This window comes from Bos grunniens, chromosome 9 (genome assembly GCF_055505025.1).
Source record: "Bos grunniens cultivar Pamir isolate PY7600 chromosome 9, Bosgru_T2T1.0, whole genome shotgun sequence".
In the NCBI taxonomy this organism is placed as follows: Eukaryota; Metazoa; Chordata; class Mammalia; order Artiodactyla; family Bovidae; genus Bos; species Bos grunniens.
In genome coordinates, this window is record NC_141173.1 from 29,618,315 (window position 1) to 29,642,317 (window position 24,003).

The following is a 24,003-nucleotide window of genomic DNA, read 5'->3' on the forward strand; positions in this document are numbered from 1 at the left end:
CAGTATTTCTCTTCCCCTAGGTTATTTATCCTCTAGTTAAATAAGTTAGACTCTATTTAACTAGTTTTTCTTGAGGTCAGGTGTTCAGAAAAAAGTGTTCTAATATATTTTAAAATGGATCTCTCCTTTCCTACAAGAAGCTGGAAGGAATTTTTCTCTCAAGTTTACTGTGAGAACCTGATTGAACTAGTAGTAAAATTCACAAGTTTGTAGGGCCCTTTAAGTGTGTTTTCCTGGTTTTTTTAGCTCTCAGACTTGTCCACTATGAGGCTCCAGCAGTTCTTCAGTTATCTTTCAGGATTTCCATCCTGCACACCGGTTCCCAAGTCAGTTTCCACTTGTGGACACTAATAAGCGATGATTCCCTGTCTGTCTTTCAGTCTCGGGGGCAGTGACTTACTCTGTGTCCTCACCTAACTTGGATCCTAGAAGAATTGTTGATTTTTTGAGTCTCTTTGCTTTTTTTTTTTCTTTAGGAAGGAGTCATGGTTCCAGTCTCCTCCTTTGTGAAAATGGAACAGGAGATCTTTGTATACTTTTTGTATTATTGACTTGACAGGATATTAAGGATTTTTTTTTTTTTTGTAATGTTCATAAAGGATATCAGTATGTTGTTTCCTTGATTTTGTATCAGTTTTTTGCCTCTTTAGTTTTCCGGAAGTATCTGGGTAGAGTTGGTTTGATTTATTCTTTAAATGTTTAATGGAATTCACTAGTGAAGCTACCTATGCCTGTGAAGGTTTTTAACTACAAATTCAGTTTCTTGAATAGAAACAGGACCATTCATCTTATATATTTCTCATCGAATGATTTTTGGTAGTTTGGATTTTTCATGGAGTTTATCTGTTTTATCTAAGCTGTTGAATTCAATAAAATCATTCATAGTTTTCTCTTATAATCCTTTGATGCTCACAGGATCGATAATACCTTCTCTCTCATTTCTGGTTCTGAAGATGTGTATGTTCACTTTCTTGCTATTTTTTTATCCTCATCAGTCTGATGATAGATTTCTAAATTATAATGGTCTTCTAAAACTAGCTTCACTGTCTTTCTTCTTTTCTGTTTTTTACCTCATGGATTTATCTTTATCATTTCTTTTATTCTGCCTATTTGGGCTATACTTTGCTCATTTAATAACTTAAGATGAAAGCTCTGGTCATTGATTTATTTATTTTTTATCTAACATAGCCACTTAAAACTGTAGGTTTCTTTTAAACATTGCTTTTGGTACATTCCAAAAATGTGATACCTTATTTTCATTCTGTTTGTTTTTTGACCTCTTCTGCTTGTGAGTTTGACTGTATTATTTAGTTTCTGGAGAAATAAATCCTTCTGTTACTGATCAGTATTTAATTCCATTGTGGGCTACGAAAACATGTATGATTATATTTATTGAGATTTGAGATTTGTTTCATGGCCCAGAATATGCTCTGTTTTGGTTAAGTGTTTTCTGTGTTTTTGAAAATAATTTTTATTCTGCTTTGGTTAGATGGAATATTCTCTGAATGTCAGAGATAATTAATGATACTGAACTGATATGTATATTGAGTTTTTTTCCTACTTCAGTTAATGAAAGAACATAGATGTGGACTTGTTATTACTCTTTTCAGTTTTAATAATTTTTCTTTGATGCATTTTGAAGTTCTTTTTTACATGCAGAAATATTTAGGATTGTATGTTGTATGTCTGCTTAATGAATATCCTATATCTCCATGTTTGTCTTTTATTGTAAAATGGCCCTTCTTGTTCCTGATGAAACTCTTTGCTCTGAAATCTACTTTGATACTGGTATGTGTGTTTATGTGTATATGTGTGTGTACACACACACAGACACACATATATATATACCCACATGTGTACATATATATATATATTTAATTTTCCACCAGTTCTGTCTGTATGTTTAAGTGGGTTTCTTGTAGAAAAGATAGGGTTGGATCTTAACTCTTTAATCTGACTGTGCTTTTTATTTGTCAGTGTTTAGTCTCTTTATACTTAATGTGAGTATTGATTATGTTTGTGCTTAAATCAACCATCTTTCTATTTGTTTTTTGTTTACCCTACCTGGTCATGGTCTCTTTTCCCTAGTTTTTTCCTTATTTTGGATTAGTTAGCAATATATTAATTTTTTTTTTTTAATCTTTTGGCTTACTAGCTGTATTCCTTTGTTTTGCATTTTTAGACTGTAGGGTCACTGTAGGGTTTATAGTATTTAGCTTATTACACTGCCTTTGTGTCATATCCATTCTGTTTCTAATTTAAGTATACAGTAGTATAGTTGAATGTCTCCTTTTATGGCCTGTTTGTAACTGTCACATACAGTAACTGTACTGCCGTCTGTGTTGTAACCACCCAGAATACTTTACTATTTTGCTTTAAAAAGATAATAATCTTTTCTAAGTAACCTTTTATATGTTAAAAAAAAAGAATACACAGTTAACCATTTCTTTTTTGTTGTCCATTTCTTTTATGTAGATCCACATTTCTGGTGTAACTTTCTTTTCACATTTCTGATAGTTTAGATTTGTTATTTTGGGGTTTTTTTCTGTGCCTAAAAATGTCTTTACAAAGATATCTTTGCTGAGTGTGAACTTACAGTTTCCTTCAATTCAGTATTGATTTCTGCATTGCAATATTTCTTACTAGAAGTCTGATATCCTTCTTCTTTATATAAGGTACCTTCATTTTCTGACTGCTTTTAAGCTTTTTTTCTGTTTATCATTGTTTTTAAGCAACTTATTTTTTTAAACCATTTTTTTTCTTTTAATTTCACTTATTTATGTTTGGCTGTGCTGGGTCTTTGCTGCTGCACAGGCTCTTCTCTAGTTGGGGAGCGGGGCTGCTCTTCACTGCGTGCACAAGCTTCTCATTGTGGGGCTTCTCTTGTGGTGACAGGGCTCTGGGACGCTCGAGCCGCGGGAGCTGTAGCACGCGGGCTCAGGAGTGGCAGTTTCCAGGCTTTGTGGTCGTGCATGGGCTTACTTGCTCCATGGCACCTGGGATCTTCCCTGCCCAGGGATCAAACCTGTGTCTCCTGAATTGGCAGGTGAATTCTTTACCACTGAGCCACAAAGGAAGCCCTAAACAAAATTATGATGTAACTTGATGTGTAGTTTTCATTACGTTTTTGTTGAGTTTCTTGGATCTGTGAGTTTATAGTTTTCATGAAGAACATTTTGGCAGTTACTTCCTCAAAAGGACTCTCCTGTCTCCTCTATTCTTCAGAAGCCCCAGTTTGACAGGTATTAGGCTGTTTGAAGTTGTTTCACAACACTGATTCTCTGTTGTTTTTGTTCTAGTCTTTTTATCTTTTGGATTGTTTCTTTTGCTATGTCTTCAAGTTTATTTGCTTTTTCTGCAGTGTACTTTTTGGTTCAGATACTTTACTTTTCATTTTCAGAAGTTTGATATGGACATAACCTTCCATGTCTCTCTTTGACATGCTGTGTTTTCCTCTACTTGAGCAAATGAAGTATAGTTACAATAACATAGTCACTAAGTCATGTTCAGCTCTTTGCAACCCCATGGACTATAGCACACCAGCCTTCCCTGTCCTTCACTATCTCTCAGAGTTTGCCCAGATTCATGTCCACTGAATCAGTGATGCCATCTAACCCCCACATCCTCTGCCGCCCCCTTCTCCTCCTGCCCTCCATCTTTCCTAGCATCAGTCTTTTCCAGTGAGTCAGCTCTTCATATCACATGGCCAAAGTAGTAGAACTTGAGCTTCATCAACAGTCCTTTCAGTGAATGTTCAGGGTTGATTTCCTTGACGATTGACTGGTTTGATCTCCTTACAATCCAAGGGACTCTCGAGAGTCTTCTCCAGCACCACAGTTTGAAAGCAACAATTCTTTGACACTCCAGTCTTTTTTATGGTCCAACTCTCGCATCCATACATGACTACAAGAAAAACCATAGTTTTGACCATATGGACCTTGTTGGCAAAGTGATGTCTCAGCTTTTTAATATGCTGTCTACGTTTGTCATAGCTTTTCTTCCAAGGAGCGAGTGTCTTTTAATTTTGTGGCTGCAGTCACCGTCCTCAGTGATTTTGGAATGCCATTTTTATAATTAAATTCAGTTATCTGTGTAATTTTCAGGCTGATTTTTATTTGTTGACTTTGCTCTTAACTATAAGCTGTATTTTCCATACTGGTATGCCTGCCACTTTCTTACTAGCTGTTAGATATTGTAAGTTTTACCTTGATGGGAGCTGGATATGTTGTATTTGTTAAAAAAACATTCTTGCTTTTCTTAGACATATGTGAGTTATTTGAAGAGAAGCTTTTCAAAGTTTGCTTTTAGGCTTTGTTGAGATTGGAATGGCTTTTTTTAGCCTTATGGCCAGCTTCCGCCCACCCCCACCCCCCATGCTGCTGCTGCTAAGTCTCGTCAGTCGTGTCCGACTCTGTGCAACCCAATAGACGGAAGCCCACCAGGCTCCCCCGTCCCTGGGATTCTCCAAGCAAGAACACTGGAGTGGGTTGCCATTTCCTTCTCCAATGCATGAAAGTGAAAAGTGAAAGTGAAGTCGCTCAGTCGTGTCTGACTCTTCGCGACCCCATGGACTGCAGCCTACCAGGCTGCTCCGTCCATGGGATTTTCCAGGCAAGAGCTGTGTAGTAAAAATCTTATAATTTTACTCAAGGATTTTTAACGTTTTTTCCATTCTGAGTGGTAATACCACCCCACCCTGCCCCCTAGGGGAATTTAATCAAATACATATGCTGATCAGTGCTCTGCTGAAGACAGAAATGGAAGCCTCTGCAGATCTCCAGAGCTCAATCTCAGTATAGCTTTCTCCGTTAATTTTTTATGTCCTGTGAACTCTTATGTACCTTCACTTCCCTAAACTCTCAACTCTGTCCCAACTGTGTCTCCAGTTCAGTAGACTGCTGGCCTGTGCTGGCCTACATTGGAGACTCTTCCCAGGGAGAAAAACTAGGCCAGTCATAGACTTCACATTGTTTCATCTCTCTTAGAAATTAAGTATCCTAAATTGCCTATTGTTAACTGTCTGAAAAACCATTGTTTCACTTTATTTTTCCCCACGGATTGAGGCAGTAGGGTAGGTCTGGTCACTGTTACTGTGTCTTGGCCTGAGTTTATGGTACTTAATCCAAAATTTATCTATCAGTATTTTTATTTTCAGCAGAGACATTACTTTGCCAACAAAGCTCTGTCTGGTCAAGGCTATGGTTTTTCCAGTGGTCATGTATGGGTGTGAGAGTTGGACTGCAAAGAAAGCTGAGCACCGAAGAATTGATGCTTTTGAACTGTGGTGTTGGAGAAGACTGTTGCAAGTCCCTTGGACTGCAAGGAGATCCAACCAGTCCATTCTGAAGGAGATCAGCCCTGGGTGTTCATTGGAAGGACTGATGTTGAAGCTGAAACTCCAATACTTTGCCCACCTGATGCAAAGAGCTGACTCATTGGAAAAGACCCTGATGCTGGGAAAGATTGAAGGCAGGAGGAGAAGGGGATGATAGAGGATGAGATGGCTGGATGGCACCACCGACCCAATGGACATGGGTTTGGGTGGACTCTGGAGTTGGTGATGGACAGGGAGGCCTGGCGTGCTGCGGTTCATGGGGTCGCAAAGAGTCGGACACGGCCGAGCAACTGAACTGAACTGATTTTTATTTTCAGCATTTTTGTTTTGTTCCATTTTTGTTTTATTAGTTTTTTAAGCAGGCTTTTCCCCTTCTCATTTCTCCTCAGCCCTGCAGTCCTTTTCAGCTTGTTCTGTTCTCTTCCGTTTGATCTCTCCTGTTTGCTTCAGGTGAACCAATTTTAGGGAATTTCCTTTTCTTACTGAGTTATGTTTTATTTCAGATTGGATTTTTCAAATGCTTTTTTTTTTTGGTCGGGGCATGTTTGTTTATTTTTTGCTAAGATGTGTTTGTGTTGTTGCCATGCCATTTATTTCCGAAGTTTTGTATAAGTACTTCCGATCCTACCTTATATTGGTTACTGTAGTGTGTCTGACTTCTGCAATACTCCCTTCCTGTGGTATCTGGTGGATGGTGGTGCTCACCCTAGAGTAAGGTCAATTGTTACTAGAATACTTTCATTTTGCCTTCCTGAGATATTGTTAAATTCCACTACCGGCGTTTGCCTCACGTGCTCAGGGAGATAGCCTTTTCCCCTGGGATCTACTACTAGTTTAGTGTGGAATTCTGTTAGAGAATGCTAGCTCACCCCACTCGTTCATTTAATCCTATTTTGCCTAATTCTAATAGGAACTTTTACTTGGTGGTTATCACCACCACCAAGTCAGAAGAGGGAAAAGATGAGAATACCAGTTTACTTCTTTTCCTTCTCTGAAGTATCTGAGAAACCTCAGACTTTTGTGAATTCAGCCTGATTTCTGGGGGTTAAAAGGTAGGAGTTGGAGATCCACTTACAATTAATGAATATCCCATTTCTTTTCTCAGCTAAACTTTGGGTCTTGTTGCTGTTTTTTTTTCTTCATTTTTAACTGAACTTACTCATTTTGCTTGATATAAAGGGCACTTTTTTTTTTTTTTTGCTTTATTTTGCTTCATTTTTACCCAGAAGTTACCAAGTTTTATAGTCTATAGATAACTTGTGAACCAGATCACTTTTTAATCAACTTAACTTCATCCTTTTTTGAGTAGATAGAATGTAGATTTTCACTGTATCATTTTAGACTGTACTGATTTTTACCATTCTTTTTCCAGATCCCGTGTTTGTGTGGCAGTGCCCCGTGTTTGCTGTGCCGATGCTGTCCTAGTGGAAATAACTCCACTGTAACTAGGTTGATCTATGCACTTTTTTTGCTTGTTGGAGTGTGTGTAGCTTGTGTAATGTTGATACCTGGAATGGAAGAACAGCTGAATAAGGTAAGTCTTTTTTTTTTTTTTTTAATTAACTGAACCTTTAGTGTGTGTGCCTACTAAGTCACTTCAGTTGTGTCTGACTCTGTGACCCTGTGGACTGTAATCTGTCAGGCCTTCTGCCCCTGGGCTTCTCCAGGCAAGAATACTGGAGTGGGTGGCCTGCCCTCCTCCAGGGGATCTTGCCGACCTGCCTCTCTTAGGTTTCCTGCGTTGGCAGGCAGATACTTTACCTCTAGTGCCACCTGGGAATCCTGAACCTTTAGTATGTTTATGCATAAAATTGCTTCCAATGTGTTGGAAACAGAATACTGTAAAAAGGAAGACAATACTGAATCCCAGTTTTAGCAGCTCATAATTATTTAGGAAAGACAAACAGTAAAAGTGGTTTATGAGATTGTGATGGTGCAGAAAAGAGTGCTGTGATAATAAGAGGAAGTAAGTAATTTCCAGCCAGGGTAACGTCAGAATCACTGTGGGTCTCGTGGAAAAAGTGGCATTCTAATAATCAATAAATTTTTGTATACAGAAATTGAAAAACAGGAAGCAGAATGAGGATAAAAGCTTTTTGAGCCAAGTATGTATGCCTTAGGAAGATTTATCCGATAATCAGGAAAAAAAGGCAAGCTGTGAAGTGTAGAGGCTGTAAAAATGATGTAATCAAGAAGGGCATAGAGCACCTGAAATGGATTCCCTGAACATAAAATTGACTGGCTCTGGATTTAAATATAGGCAGTGATTGAATAATAGTAACGAGGTTCTGATCCTAGATAACTGAGAAGAAACTGTTGCTGTTAACTAAGAAAAAGAAAGAAAAGGTATTCTATTAAATTTACTGCCTGCCCTGCCTTCTGCCCTCCCCCTGTCCCCCGGCACCAGGGAGTCAGGTTGTGAAAGAAGATGGGGAGAATATAATCTAGTTCAGTTCATAGTATGTTGGCTTGGGGGTATTTCACTACATTTGTATCTCTGTATGTGTCCAACAGGAAGTAGAAAATACGAGTGTGTCACTCACATCAGGGCTAGAGATGAAATTCAAACTGTGGCAGCATATGCTGAAGAGGAGGACCATTTGGAGTGAGCAGAGCTAGAACTTTGACAGAAGGGGCTTGGTGGAGAAGGGAAGCTCTAAAGGAACAGTGAAAGAAGAGAACCAAAAACATGTTTGTAGGTCTTAGGAACACAGCTTTAAGAATGACAGGATAACGTCTGTGTAAAAAAGGTGTAAAAGAGTGTGAGGATTAAGTAGTAGCCATTGGATTTGACATATGTCGTAGTGTCTTTAAAAAGCTGTAGTTTTAAGAATGCTGGACCTAGGAGGTTTGGGAGGGAAAGTTATATGGCTGTGAGGAATATATCCAGTGAGTAAACTGCTAACTTGAGGATCTTTGTGATGAAGATGGCAAGTCTTAGAGGGAGGCTGAGTTTAAAATGTTTTTAGAATGGAGAGATTTAATCATTTGCTTTTTGAGAAGTCATAAGGGATCTAACCCGTAAGAGATGAGAGAGAATGTGATCAAGAGACGGCATATAAAACTTAGTTTTCCTCCAAGGAAAGATGAATGACAATAGAAAATTTGAGATTGAGAAAGTATTTATGTTAGATAACTTGCATTTTAAACCATGGTTATCTGCTTGTGATTGACTTTGGGGTGAGGAAAAACCATGTAAGTTTGGAAAATGAGCTTATCACAGTTGTGAATGTAGCATGTACATGCCATAAACAGATGCTTAGTTAATTTTACTTAAGTCCTGGGTATAAGCAAAAGACATTCATATGGTTTTGTCATGGAACCAGTTGACTTCTTATGAATGGTTTTAGTTGAAACTGTTAGTTTGTTTCACTCATTTATTTCACTTAAAAATATTTTAAAAATACTTACTTGTACTCTGTTTTCAGTGTGATATTCTGAAATGGTCTTCAGTCTTTTTCAAGATTTTAGGTTAGAAAAATAGAAATATAGCCAACCCTTTTGCTGTTAATCCAGTTCTATCTCTGATAGCTCAGTTGGTAAAGAATCCACCTGCAATGCAGAAGACCCTGGTTCAATTCCTGGGTTGGGAAGATTCTCTGGAGAAGGGATAGGCTACCCACTCCAGTATTCTTGGGCTTCCCTGTGGCTCAGCTGGTAAAGAATCAATCTGCAATGTGGGAGACCTGGGTTCTATCCCTGGGTTGGGAAGATGCCCTGGAGAAGGGAAAGGCTACCCACTAGAGTATCCTGGCCTAGAGAATTCCATGGACAGTCCATGGGGTCACAAAGAGTCAGACACAACTGAGCAACTTTCACTTTCACTTTACTTTCAGATCTATCCATTATCAAAAATAATATTTGTAGAATCAGGGACCAGATCTCAGAATGATTTTAATAGCATTGGCTTTGAAAAGCCATCATTGTTCTCTTTAGTATTTAGAAACTGATTCAATTACTCTCTAATTCTTTAAACTTTTATTGATTGTGTTTTTCTTTTATACATGTGATTCAGCATATCACAGTAGAATGTAAGTTTTAAAAAAATTTAGAATAAGTTTGAGTAAGTCTGCAAGTTAAAATACGCATTCACTTTAGGATTGGCATTTGTCATTTATCCTGTGTGCACATAAAGTGAAAAAAGAGTTAAACTTCTGTTTATAAAAGTGTGTAGACTTACCTTGATTACATTTCAGCATAAACTGTAAAGCGAACTTCAGTTTTCTGAACCTTAAGCTATTTAATTACACAGAATTGTCATTTTTCCTTGAAAAAATTCTAGATTAGAAATTCTTGTTTTTCAGATTCCTGGATTTTGTGAGAATGAGAAAGGAATGGTCCCTTGTAATATTCTGGTTGGCTATAAAGCTGTATATCGATTGTGCTTTGGCTTGGCTATGTTCTATCTTCTTCTCTCTCTCTTAATGATCAAAGTGAAGAGCAGCAGTGACCCTAGAGCTGCAATACACAATGGGTAAGTATTTTAATAAATTTCAGTTAAAGTCTGGGTAGTCTCTTCTCAGTAATTTTGAGTCTGTCTAAAGAAAGTTTAAACTTGAACAATCTGCAGAATTATTTTGTTCACGAATGACAAAGTAAGAAAATCCTCGTCTCTACCAGAGAATGTCAGAATTTGGAAATATAAATATTACATAGAAGACTTGAGTCACTTATTGCTGTGCATAATATTTAGTAAAGTTTACCCTTGTGAACAATACAGGTTTAAACTGTGCAGGTCCACTTAGAGATTTGTTTCCAACAGTTAATAACTATGGTAATACACACTCCATGATCTCTGATTGACTGAATTCACAAATGAGGAACCTCTGATACAGAGGGCTGACTGTAAGATAGAGGTGGGTTTTCAACCATACAGAGAGTTGGAGTCCCTAACCCTAGCATTGTTCAAGGTTCAACTATGTTTTCATCCTGAAAAGAAGATTTATCACATCTGTGACTAATAATGAGTTTATTCTTCCTCCTCTTAGCCTTCCGTAGGCCAATCTCACTACAGAAAACTGAACTCAGTTCTTTACATACACAGTGTAGCCAAAATGAAAAACTTTATTGCTTTGAAACAGGTGGTGGATTTTCTAAATGGTTATAATAGACAACCTAGACATTTCAAGGTACCTTTTTGTCAGTCGCCTTTAATACAGAGCAATGCATCTCATACTCAATATTGAATGTTTTGAATTTTATCACTGTTCCATCCCATAAATAAAAATAGTTTTAAGTATCTGATGTTGCTTATCTATTAACATACACTATCAAAGACAGGAAGAATGAAATATTAATGAAAAATCATGTTTTGTGCCAGGTTGATTTTTTTTTTTTTCAATTCTCTTTAGTCATAGGTTGTTTTGATTTTTAATTTTTTTTGCACTGTTAAAACATCTTTATTAAATGTATTTTTAAACAACTCTCAAAATACATTACAGGATGGCTATCACAATCATTTCCTGTGATAACATTCTTCTCAAAGTATGTACTAAGCACTCTTACATCATTGCTAGTGGTTTTTTTGGCGATGTAATTGATGATATTGTGTTAGGTTTAAAGTGTACAAAATGTTAATTTCATATGTATTATATATTACAATATGATTACCATCATATATTAGCTAACACTTCTGTCACATCACATATTTTTCTTAGTTGTGATGAGAACAATTAAGATCTATTCTCTTAGCAACTTTAAAGTACATTTTTCTTTTTCAGATTCCACATTTTGGTAATATAAATTTTTTTTTAATTTGGATTATCCCATTTAGTATAATTCCCTGAAGGTCCATCAGGATCATGTTGTTGCAAATGATAGGATTTCCTTCTTTCTCGTGGCTGAATAATATTCCATTGTGTCTATATAGTACAGTCTCTCTATTCATTTGTTGATGCACACTCAGGGTATTTCTGTATCTGCCAGTTAGGAATATTCTGCCGTAAACATGGATGTGCAGATACCTTTTCAGTGCCCTGTTTTCACTTTCTTTGGATATATACCTAGAAGTAGGATTGCCAGATGCTATGGTGGTGCCATTTTTGTATTTTTTGAGGAACCGTCATACTGTTGTCCATAGTGGCTGAGTTAGTGCACATGCCCATTAGCAGTGCCTGAGAACTCCTATTTCACCACATTGTTACCAACGTTTGTTACTTTTTACCATCTTGGTGGCCGTTCTGTGGTTTTGATGTACATCCCTCTGATGATTAGTGATGTTTAGCACCTTGTCACATGTGTGCTTGCCATTCGTATGCCTTCTTTGGAAAAATATTTAGTTTTGTCCATTTTTCATTGTTTTTTCTAAATTATTGAGTTGTATGGGTTCTTTATGTATATTTGATACTAACCACATTTTGATACATGGTTTGCAAATATTTTCTCCTATAGGTTGTCTCTTCATTTTGTTGATTGTTCCGTTTTTTTCTGCAGAAGATTTTTTTGTCTGAAGAATTCCCACCAGTTTGATTTTACCCTGTTGTTTGTACTTTTGTTGTCTCCCCCAAAAACTCACTGCCCAGACTAATGTCAGGGAGTTTCTTCCTTATTTTCTTCTTCCCAGTTATCAGTATCTTCCTAGTAACTTTTATGGTATCAGATCTTAACTCACTGACTAGAGGATTTTTGCTGGAAACATAGGCCTGTGCCTGACGATTTTTATTTTTGTTTTATTTTGAGAATTCTGTTATTTAATTAACACTTTGCAGATGATTACATTCAATAGTTACACCTGACACACCTGTAAAAAAGCACCATGCATTTCATTTTCACTTTCCATGTCAGAATCAGTCACTGTGGTTTATTTTGTCTTTTTCTTGGTCTAACATTCATATCGTCTGAGTCAGAACTATATTCTGAAGAACTGTCATCTTCTGAGATACTAGTATTTATGTTGCTTGGACAGTCAGAGAAAGTATCTGCATAAAAGTCACCAAAAAATTCTTTGTTCAAAATTTTGTGATCCATCATTTTTGAAAATTTTATGGTCATAAGCTTTTATTTATAACATACACAAAATTGGAGCAGAAGCCTAACAGGGAAATGTGAATGAAAACAACAATCATAAGTTCTATAATGACTCTTTATCAGTTTTAAGCTCTAACAACTAAACACTGTAATGTTAATTGTATGGCTCTCTAAAAGCATATGATTTGTTTCCCAGTCAATAACATTCGGGTAACAAAGGACATGTTAATACATCTCAAGTCAATAATGTGTTAAGTGTATTTAAGTCTTCCATTCAGGTTGAATCGATTCTCTGAATGGTGTAAGAAAGGAGTCTGGTTTCATTTTTCTATATGTGGTTATTAATAGCTTTCCCAAGTCTGTTGAAGGAACTGTCCTTTCCTTCTGAATATTCTTGACTCCCTTGTCAAATATTAGTTGATCCAAAATGCAAGGGTCTATTACTCTTCTGTTCCATTGCTGCTGTTGCTAAGTCGCTTCAGTCGTGTCTGACTCTGTGCGACCCCATAAACTGCAGCCCACCAGGCTCCCCCGTCCCTGGGATTCTCCAGGCAAGAACACTGGAGTGGGTTGCCATTTCCTTCTCCAATGCATGAAAGTAAAAAGTGAAAGTGAAGTTGCTCAGTCGTGTCCGACTCTGTGAGACCCCACGGACCGGAGCCTACCAGGTCCGTCTGTGGGATTTTCCAGGCAAGAGCACTGGAGTGGGTGCCGTTGCCTTCTCTGCTGTTCCATTGATCTGTGTGTCTATTTTTTATGGTATTACTGTTTTAATTAGTATAGCTTTGTAGTATAGTTTGGAATTAGTAACTGTGATATTTTCAGTTTTGTTCTTCCTTCTCATGACTGATGTGGCTGTTTGGGGTCTTTTGAAGTTACATACAAACTTTAGGATTGTTTCTTTCCTGAGTTTTTGTAAATGACATTGAAATTTTTATAGGGAGTACTTGGAATCGAAAGATGGCTTTGAGTATTATGGACATTTTAACCATTCACATCCACAAATGTGATTCCATTTGTCTTTTTAAGTTTTTTTAATTCATCCAGACCCTGGCTTTTGGTTAGCAAATTCACTCCATTAGCATAATTATTGATTTGTGACTTATTAATGCCATATGTTAGTCATTGTTGTCTGGTTGGTTGTATTTTCATCGTTTCTTTTTTCTCTGTTAACACCCATGTAAATTGGTGATTTTCTTTGTAAACTAGTGGTATATTCTGCTTCTCTATTTTATCTACTCTAGCTTTTTGCTTTGTGGTTACCATGAGGCTTACATAAAACATGTTATACATAAAAATTAATTTTAAGCTGATAGCAACTTTAAATGCATAAAATAGCCCTACATATTTATTCCTCCTCTTTTATATTTTTTTGATGTCACAATTTACCTCTTTTTTATAATACTTGTTTTTTAATACTTTTAAAAATCCTTTTACTATAGTTTACTTAACACACCATCCTGTTAAAGAATTAGACTTGTATGAATCTGTGTATTTACTTTTACCAGTGTGTTGTATGCTTTTGTAGGCTTTCATGTCATTGATTAGTGTCTTTTCATTTCAGTCTGAAGAATCCTTTTTACCATTTTTTACAAGACAGGTTTAGTGGTGGTAAATTCTTTGGATTTAGGGAAAAGCCTTATTTCTCCTTCATATCTGAAGGATAACTTTGCTGGACAGAGTAATCTTGGCTGGTGGTTTTTTTCCTTTCAACACTTTGACTAAAGTGTTGAAAGGAAGGACTTTGAGTATACTCAAAGTCACTCTGCTCTCTCTTGGCCTATAGATTTTCTAAGAAATCCACTGAGGGCCTAATGGAAATTACTTTGTTGATCAGAATCTCTTTTTTGGACCCCTCTGGCTGCTTTTAGGATTCTGTTGTATTCTTTGATTTTTGACAGTTTTATCCTAAAGGTTTTTTTGCATTAAGATGATACTGTGATCTTACTAGCTTTGTGAACTTTGATGTTCATGTCCAGGTTTAGGAAATTCTCAGATATTATTTCTTTAAATTAACTTTCTGTCCCCTTCTCTTCTTCCGAAACCCTGATCGTTCTAATATTTAAATTCCATATATTACTGAGGCTTTCTTCCCTCTTTTTCATTTTTTTCTCAGTTCACCCCTGATTGGGTTATATCAAAATGCCTGTCCACTTTTTCTGTCTCCCATTTGATCTACCATTCTGGCGATCTCTGGGCTTCCCTTGTGGCTCAGCGGGTAAAGAATCCGCCTGCAATATGGGAGACCTGGGTTTGATCCCTGGGTTGGGAAGATCCCCTGGAGAAGGGAAAGGCTACCCACTCCAGTATTCTGGCCCAGAGAATTCCATGGACTGTACAGTCCATGGGGTCGCATAGAGTCGGACACGACTGAGCAACTTTCACTTTCACTTCTAAAGATCTCTATTACTTTTTTTTTTTTTTTTCATTTCTTTTCTTGAATTCTTAAGCTTCAGAATATATTTGGTTCTTTTCTATGATTTCTATCTCTTGGTTAAATTTAGTGTTTTTTGCTTGTTTTCATTGAATTATTTTTGTATTTTCTTGTAGCTTGTTGAGTTTCCTCAGAACAACTATCTTGAATTCTTTTATCTGCTAGATGGCAAGATTTTTATGCCTTTATGATCAGTGATTGCAGGATTGTTATCTTCAGGTGGTGAAATGCTCATATTTGTTATAGTTTTGCATTGCTGCTTTCACATAGGAAGTAGCAGACACCTCAAATCTTTGCTAGTTACCTTCAGATGGAGTTATTAATCTGTTACTTCTGGGGTTTTTTTGGATTTTGGACACCTGCTTTGCACTTCCTGCTCTTTCTGTGTTAGAATTCTTAAGATATTATGTCTTTTCTGGTTCTTTCAATTCATCTGGCTTGCTACTGGAAATCTGTTTTCCAGACTTTTGTGTCTTCAGAAGCTATTCCTTTGTACAGTGTACCTTATTTACACTTCCATATTATTATCTCACTCATTTAAGTAAACCTGTGAAATGAATCTAATATTCTCGTTTATTAGAATGAAATAAAACAGCCATGCCTCCCTGGTGGCTCCGTGGTGAAGAATCTGCCTGCCAGTGTAGATGTGGGTTTGATCCCTGGATCAGGAGCATCCCCTGGGAAAGGAAATGGCAACACATTGCATATTCTTGCCTGGAAAATCCCATGAACAGAGGTGTCTGGTAGGCTGCAGTCCATGGGGTTGTAGAAAGAGTTGGACGCTGAGTGACCAGACAACAACATAATTGACATGTGGTGGTCTTCTCGTCTTCAGGATATCCTCAGATGGGACAGAGTAGTCACAATAAAGTGTAGCTATTTTTTAAGAGCAGCTCTCAAAAGATTTCATATGTGAAACCACTTGTTGAATGAATATTTACTAATAAAAAATAATTTGTTTTAGATTCTGGTTCTTTAAATTTGCTGCAGCAATTGCAATTATTATTGGAGCCTTCTTCATTCCAGAAGGAACTTTTACAACTGGTAAGAAATCTTTTTTTTCTTGGTGTGATGTTGATATTTTGTAAGGAAATTGAAAATAATTGTTGCCTGGAACTATAACCATTTGTTTTGTGTTTTCCTTCCTCAGTCAAGACATCTATGTAAAATTTTATTTTTCTTTTGGTGTATTGATTGTGGAAACAATAAAAAGTGAAGCAGTCACTCATTTGTGATTTTTAAAAAATTTTTTTTCCTTTCAGTGTGGTTTTATGTGGGCATGGCAGGTGCCTTTTGCTTCATTCTCATACAACTAGTCTTACTCATTGATTTTGCCCATTCGTGGAATGAATCATGGGTTGAAAAAATGGAAGAGGGGAACTCGAGATGTTGGTATGCAGGTAAGTTTTTGTCTTACAGAACGTCTTCAAGGTAGTTGAACTTTGAAAGTGAAAGCAGGTAGTAGACTGTGGGGAAGTCATGATTTTTATGGTACAGTTTACTGTGAAGAGATTTTTTAGTTTAAGTTTGTGAGTGGCATCTTGTCACATTGTATGTTGCATGTCAACTAGGAACATACCCAAGAAAGAGGCAGTCATGCAAAAGACTGGGATTGGCTAAAACAGAATTTCCAAAGCATATTGCTGAGTATATGTATATTTTACAGCCTAATTTCCTTCTAAGTAAAAGGGTAAAAAAAAAAGGTAAAATATTAAAGAGATGAGGACTACTAGAAATAGATGAACAAACAATTCTGAAACATCAAGCAGGAAAAAGAAACAACTCTGAAGCATTTTATATAAGTGCAAAGAATGCCTTTATGTGTGACACCTTAGGGAGTTTATTATAGTAGTGTATGTAATGCGTGTTCATAACAATGAGGTTGAGTCCTATGGTTGTACTCTAAAACAAGAATCAAAATCCAGGTGCTTACAACAGGTGACACAAATGAGGGAGGAGAAACTGCATTTTCAGTCCTTTTGCAAATGAAAGGGACTGTGGTGAATTAGAGAGTGTGAAGGCTATTACACCGCTTAGCTCCATCCAGTAATTGCCGTGTGGAAATGTGAGCCCAGTGTTGCTTAATTTTTCTGTTTTTCAAAAAAAAAGCCATAGATCTGAATTTTTATGTGAAATAGTCTGTCAGCTAAAAAACATATTAAGCTTTAATCATTTGGAAAATTTACTTCACAGAATGTTTCATTTTTTGATGTTAAATCTAATGTAAGAGTTTCTGCTTTGTTGCATACTGTATCCCCAGGGCCTTTGTAGGTATTCAATAAATATTTGTCTGATAGAGTATTTGTGAGTCACATCTACATGAATACATACATATTAAGTATACATTAACATGAAAATTAAAAGTGTGTGTGTGATCGAAGAAACTTAGGTTGTCTTATTAAATAATGACAACTTGAATAGTTTTGTTTTGTTTTTTTTTAAGATTTTAGTTGCTAAAGCAAAGCATTGTTCTGTGGGCTTAGCATTAACAAAATAATTTTCTTAATGCCCTTGTTTACAACTGAATGATATAACTTAGAAACCTTAAGTAATATTCTCCTAGTTAATTTTCTGTATTTTGAAAATAATGGCTAATGTATTTGAATGTTTTGGACACTCTATATGTAAATATTACTTTAAATGAAGATCATATTATTCCCCTTAAAATGCATCATAATAGTGAGCTACGTGTAAAGGCTGGAGTAGGAAATAGCAACCATTCCAGTATTCTTGCCTGGAAAATTCCATGGACAGAGGAGCCTGATGGGCTATATATAGTCCATGGGGTTGCAGAGAGGCAGACATGACGGAGCTCACACGCACACATGTGTAAAGGCTACAAAAGTCTTCATGTGGTAGAGGCCAGAATTAAATCTTTATCTGCTTTTATAGGCTGTGTAATGCTGATAAAATGTTGCTTAAAATAATATTTTTGAATAAGATTGTTTTTAAAGCAAGCCATATGTCTCATTCCTAATATTAGTGATAAAATCTAATTGTCAAAATGTATTTCTTTCGCAGCTTTGTTATCAGCTACAGCCCTGAATTATCTGCTGTCTTTAGTTGCTATCGTCCTGTTTTTTGTTTACTATACTCATCCAGCCAGTTGTGCAGAAAATAAAGCATTCATCAGTGTCAACATGCTCCTCTGCCTTGGTGCTTCTATAATGTCCATACTGCCAAAAATCCAAGTAAGCTTGGATTAGTTCATTCTTTATGAAGCTTCTGTTTTTCTAAGGTTTCCTAAATCTTGAATGATTGCAATATTTTTGTTTTGCCTATTTTTTTGTAGGAATCACAACCAAGATCTGGTTTGTTACAGTCTTCAGTGATTACAGTCTACACAATGTATTTGACATGGTCTGCTATGACCAATGAACCGGGTATGTTTTGTTTGCTTGGATTTGCTTCTTTTAATGAATCCCATAAGCTGTTCTCTTTTTCAAAGATTGCCGTTTTGTAAAATTAAGCTCATAGAGGAATGAAGAGAATGGAATAATACCATTTTCATCTTTGATGTACTGCTATATTTTTTCCCTTAGTTTCTTCCTTTACTAACAAAACTAGAAGAAATTATAGGAAAACTATAAGAAATATACCTGATTTGTAAGGTGCTTGTGATAGTATATGTAAAATTAAAACCTATTAAAATGTTTGTTTAGTCTATTTTAATTAGTATAGATTTTTTTAAGTTCTTTTTGTCTGTGATTATCTTACAGGTGAATCTAATTGGTCTTTGTACTCTTTTTATAGGCCAATTTTACTGCATTTCGTGGAAGTATAAGCCCATATATGTTATTTGGGGTGAAACAAATTGGGAAATAAATGTGCTGCAGTACAGTCTGCATTTGGTTGAATCCATAGATAGAAAATTGCTAATATGAAAGGTTGGAATATAGAGGCCAGCCATAAAGTAAAATGCAGATTTTCAGTTGTGTTGTGGGTTGGTACTGCTAATCTGCTTGTTCAAGGGTCAACTATACTATTTTCTGAAAAGGGAAAAAATGGTCTCGTTTCCTCACAATTAAAAAAATTACAGAATTTTTGACAGAAAAAAGTTTTCTGACTCTTATTTCATTCCATTTATAAATTTCATAGGTGCTTTATCACTAGTTGGAGAAAAAGAGTTTATTTAGTGTACTAGAGATTCCTTATTTTTGTCCAGGTAAGTGTCTAGAAAAAAATTAATAGTAATTTGCTTTAGGGATTATCCTTACACAAGTGGCTTCAAGGTAAAAATCATTTTTCAGTGGTAAGGTGGCAATGGACATATCTGGCATTGTGGGAGGTAAAAAACATATTTGGGACACTTAAGTGAATACCAACCCCATTTTAATTCTTTGTTACAAGAGTTGAGAGGCTGAATAAGCATTAGGTCACTATGATTTATGTACTCATTTCCACAAACTATTTGCTAAAATTCTAGTAACTGATTTTATGTGTAAACTATCTTGCTTATATAACAATGTAGTTTGACAAGTTGATAAACTTCATAAAATCACTATTGTTATTTCATAGTATATAACAGAAAAGGCAGTGAGTGCATCTTAGTTTAGGACATCTGAATTTTATTCTTAACTCTGCTTGAGCTTTACTATAAAGTAAAAAATTTACTAAATTTCACCAATTTCCTGATCAGTAAAAAGCTTAAATGTCTCAACTCTTGCATGAGGTTGAAAATGAAATTGCTTTTCAACCAGTTCGATAAAACTAGCATTATATAATGTAAAAGGTCTCATTATTAATAAATACAAGTTGTCTTATTTTTTATTTGTGCCTTTTTCTAACAGTTTTTTGAGTTTTCACGTGTATAGAGTTAAAAAGAACTACAACTGTCCTCTGAAAAATTTTTTATACCTTTCTAACATTGTAATTTGACCTTAATTTACATTGTAGAAACAGAATGTAACCCAAGTCTACTGAACATAATTGGATATAATACAACAAGCACTGTCTCGAAGGAGGGGCAGTCTGTACAGTGGTGGCATACTCAAGGAATTATTGGACTAATCCTCTTTTTACTGTGTGTATTTTATTCAAGGTAGGAAAAATTATGGATTTTATTTTTTTGAAGCAAAGTCCAGCTATTATTCATATATGAATGTTGTGTTTAAATTCCTTTTTTTTCTTTCTCTCTTTTTAAACCGTCTTTCATGTAGCATCCGTACTTCAAACAATAGTCAGGTTAATAAGCTGACTCTAACAAGTGATGAATCAACACTGATAGAAGATGGTGGAGCCAGAAACGATGGGTCACTTGAGGATGGTGATGATGTTCACCGAGCTGTAGATAATGAAAGGGATGGTGTCACTTACAGTTACTCCTTCTTTCACTTCATGCTTTTCCTGGCTTCACTTTATATCATGATGACCCTTACCAACTGGTACAGGTACTTATATTTTATGAAAACTCTGCGTGTGGAAATTTGGGTGGCTTTTTTGTGATTCCATTGTTAAAACATGGTATTGAGTACTTTTTATCCTCCAATATATTTCAAAATTTACAACTAAATGAATAGTGAGATCAGTATGAGAAATGCAGACTTTATTTCCTTGCTTTAGCAATAACAATCATTAAAATAGTTCCAGATCTTAAAAGATTGAAATAAAGTTTCATGAAGCTACCACATTGCTTAGGGAAGTACATGTTGACAGGGATCAAACACAGTGATTTCTAATACTGACTAACTAGTTCCCAACATAGTGTAGAAAAAGATACCTTTTTTCTTTTTTTTTACCTGTTTTTGTTTAAATTTTGTCAGTTAAAGCTTTGAGGATTTCAAAATTGAAGTGTGAATACATTAACATAAACTAATTTTTGCTTTTATATCACTTCAAAACTGATAAATCTCTTTTTGTTAAGAGGAAGGTAGTAGTTTATATTTTGTCTTTAAAAATTCTGATTTAGTTCAAAGGATTGCTGAAAGATTTAAGATTCAAGTTGAACTGTATAGTTAGGGTAGTTCTATTTTTAATACTCTTTAATGCATAATAATATCCTTAACAATTGGTAAGAAAACTTTGAATACCAGCAAAAGATGTAAAAAAAAAATTCATTTGTTTGAGAGCAGCCTCTACTGGCATTTATTACTGAAAAAAATATATATATACTTAAAAATTCCTATACTGCAGCATATTAAGGTACAAGAACTATTCCAAATAATTCTCAGTAATTCACAGCTTTGGCTGTCAGGTAATAATAGTAAATATTAAAGATGAAAAGTATTTGTTATGTTTCAACATAAAAATCAGCTAAATTTGGGATGTATTTCCTTCCCAGTTTCTTAAATCTGAGAAGGTGGAGAGAGCTCCTGTATATACTTTGAACAAATTATATTCTTTGTACAGTTTAGAATTGATAAGTCTTTGTTAAATAATGTTTTATTTATCCAGAGGTCACACTCCATTTCTCTGCTATCTCATTAATTAGTTAGCCAGAGATACATAAAGATTCTCTGAGTATTATGTAAAAGAACTACTTCACAGGCCTATGTCTTCTACTCCTTTAAAGATTTTTTTTTAACCTTTGTATTAGCTGCCAAAGTGGTATGGAAAACAAGGCAACAGAGATAATCCAGCAACTACATATGTTATCACAGATTATATACAAAGAATACTTTAAAATAAGGAAACCTGCTAGCTTGATGACCAATAATCCAACTTCTCTCTGCTTTTTGTTTTCCTTAAATATTAGGTATGAGCCTTCCCGTGAGATGAAGAGTCAGTGGACAGCTGTCTGGGTGAAAATCTCTTCTAGCTGGATTGGCATTGTGCTGTATGTTTGGACACTGGTGGCACCACTTGTTCTTACAAATCGTGATTTTGACTGAATGGGACTTGAGGCATGAAAGTCTTACTTTGATCATCATTTATTTGAAATCAGCAGTATTCCCAACTTTTGTGAAGTTGTGTGTGTGTGCTTCCCATGTAACTTCTCCAGTCTTCTGGCATGGATTAGATTTACCGCTTGCCATTTTATTCATTGTAGTCTTGCCAAGCGCATCAGTATGCGTTTTAGAATGAATCAAGAGTTGTATGAGTATGTTGGTGGTAAGTTAGGAGAAGTGGACATTGTTAGGTTTATTCTCTGCTCTGTACCTGTGAAAAGAGTAAAAACAAAACTGCTTGGCAGTTTGATTTTTAAATTGTGTTAGAACATAAGCTGTTTCAGAAAAATATGAAAAATGTATGGCTGCCTTTTGAAATATTTGATGCCTTGTCCTACAGGATACTGCAAAGAACATGGCTGTCCTAAAATTGTAAAAATTGTATGAACAAGTCACAAATGCCAGTTTTCTAAAAACTTTTCAGATTTTTCCCTTGATATGAAGGTAAGGAACATATACAGGTATGGAGTATTTGACTGAAAATAGTGTAGGTTATGGTGGAGACAGAGACACAGAATTTTCAGAGATTTGCTAGTGGTGGGTACTGAATTGAATACCCAGGTAGGCTGTAATGTCCCTGAGTACAGGTAGTCTTTCATACTAACACAGTGAACTTTGTTTGGTCATTATAAACACATGCAGATGTGTTAAAATGTGTTCAGTGGAGAAGTTAGGAACTCTGAATGATTTGGACAAAGAGTTTGAAAAGGATAATCATAGGTTAGGAGGAGGTTGAAAATCACTTTGAAAGTTTGTTTTGAAAATCAGAGCTGATAAACTGAAGGCTACTAAAGCCTATTTTGCAGTTTCTTAATGTTCTTTTAACAGTGAAGAAAGTGAAGCTCAGATAGCTAATCAGTGGCAAAACTGGGAAATCCCACATCTGTCAAACACAAATGGCATTTTTTCTAGAATTTAAAAATAATTTCTATTCAAATACATGCATAATAGATTTTGCACCATTGTGAGTGGTAGATCATTTATGTGATGTGAATTGCTGATGTCTAGTATGCCTTCTACACACAAACTGAGGCCAGGAGAATGATGGACTGCTGTAAAATAAACTCCTGTTTAACAGTATACTATTCAGCTCAAAAGATGCTTTTCTATTTGCCGCCATCTAATTGAAATATATAGGTTATTAAAAATCTTTCAACTTGAATATCAAGCAGTATCACTGTTAACTTAGAAACTCTCAGTTGTGTCATTAGCGTCTTAAATCTTAAAATCTACATTTGCTTCTTTTAAGATATTTATTAATGTAAGCAAAATATAACAATTCCTCACCTTCTATTGTGTTGGTATTGTATTCCATGATCTCAAATGGCTGTTTTATCCTTAAATAAATGAATTCAGAGAAAATGTGTGGTATCAGTTCAGTCGCTCAGTCGTGTCTGACTCTTTGCAACCCCATGAATCGCAGCACGCCAGGCCTCCCTGTCCATCACCAACTCCTGGAGTTCACCCAGACTCACGTTCATCAAGTCAGTGATGCCATCCAGCCATCTCATCCTCTGTCGTCCCCTTCTCCTCCTGCCCCCAATCCCTCCCGGCATCAGAGTCTTTTCCAATGAGTCAACTCTTCGTGTGAGGTGGCCAAAGTACTGGAGTTTCAGCTTTAGCATCATTCCTTCTAAAGAAATCCCAGGGCTGATCTCCTTCAGAATGGACTGGTTGGATCTCCTTGCAGTCCGAGGGACTCTTAAGAGTCTTCTCCAACACCACGGTTCAAAGGCATCAGTTCTTCAGCGCTCAGCCTTCTTCACAGTCCAACTCTCACACCCATACATGACCACAGGGAAAACCATAGCCTTGACTAGACGAACCTTTGTTGGCAAAGTACTGTCTCTGCTTTTGAATATGCTATCTAGGTTGGTCATAACTTTCCTTCCAAGGAGTAACCGTCTTTTAATTTAATGGCTGCAGTCACCATCTGCAGTGATTTTGGAGCCCCAAAAAATAAAGTCTGACACTGTTTCCCCATCTATTTCCCACGAAGTGATGGGACCAGATGCCATGATCTTCGTTTTCTGAATGTTGAGCTTTAAGCCAACTTTTTCACTCTCCTCTTTCACTTTCATCAAGAGGCTTTTTAGTTCCTCTTCACTTTTTGCCATAAGGGTGGTGTCATCTGCATATCTGAGGTTATTGACATTTCTCCCGGCAATCTTGATTCCAGCTTGTGTTTCTTCCAGTCCAGCGTTTCTCATGATGTACTCTGCATATAAGTTAAATAAGCAGGGTGATAATATACAGCCTTGACATACTCCTTTGTGGTATGTCCAATGTGTGGTATATTCTTTTAAATTCTAGAGAATATAATTTTAGCAAATTTAGGTGGTGTAATACTCCAAACTACGTTCTTCCTGTGTATATTAAAA

At 36.0% G+C, this 24,003-nt stretch overlaps 1 protein-coding gene across 1 annotated transcript in view; it reads left to right on the forward strand.

Annotated features, from left to right (window-relative positions):
- Nucleotides 1-22,984, forward strand: part of SERINC1 (serine incorporator 1) — a 33,942-nt gene extending 10,958 nt beyond the window's left edge. Inside the window, exons 2-10 of the mRNA XM_086317092.1 lie at nt 6,708-6,869; nt 9,640-9,809; nt 15,700-15,779; nt 15,998-16,135; nt 17,757-17,926; nt 18,028-18,118; nt 19,632-19,776; nt 19,895-20,125; nt 21,430-22,984. Coding sequence (XP_086173218.1) covers nt 6,708-6,869; nt 9,640-9,809; nt 15,700-15,779; nt 15,998-16,135; nt 17,757-17,926; nt 18,028-18,118; nt 19,632-19,776; nt 19,895-20,125; nt 21,430-21,565 — 1,323 coding nt within the window. The 3' untranslated portion in view covers nt 21,566-22,984. The remainder of the gene's footprint in view (nt 1-6,707; nt 6,870-9,639; nt 9,810-15,699; nt 15,780-15,997; nt 16,136-17,756; nt 17,927-18,027; nt 18,119-19,631; nt 19,777-19,894; nt 20,126-21,429) is intronic.
- The last annotated feature ends 1,019 nt before the right edge of the window (nt 22,985-24,003 follow it).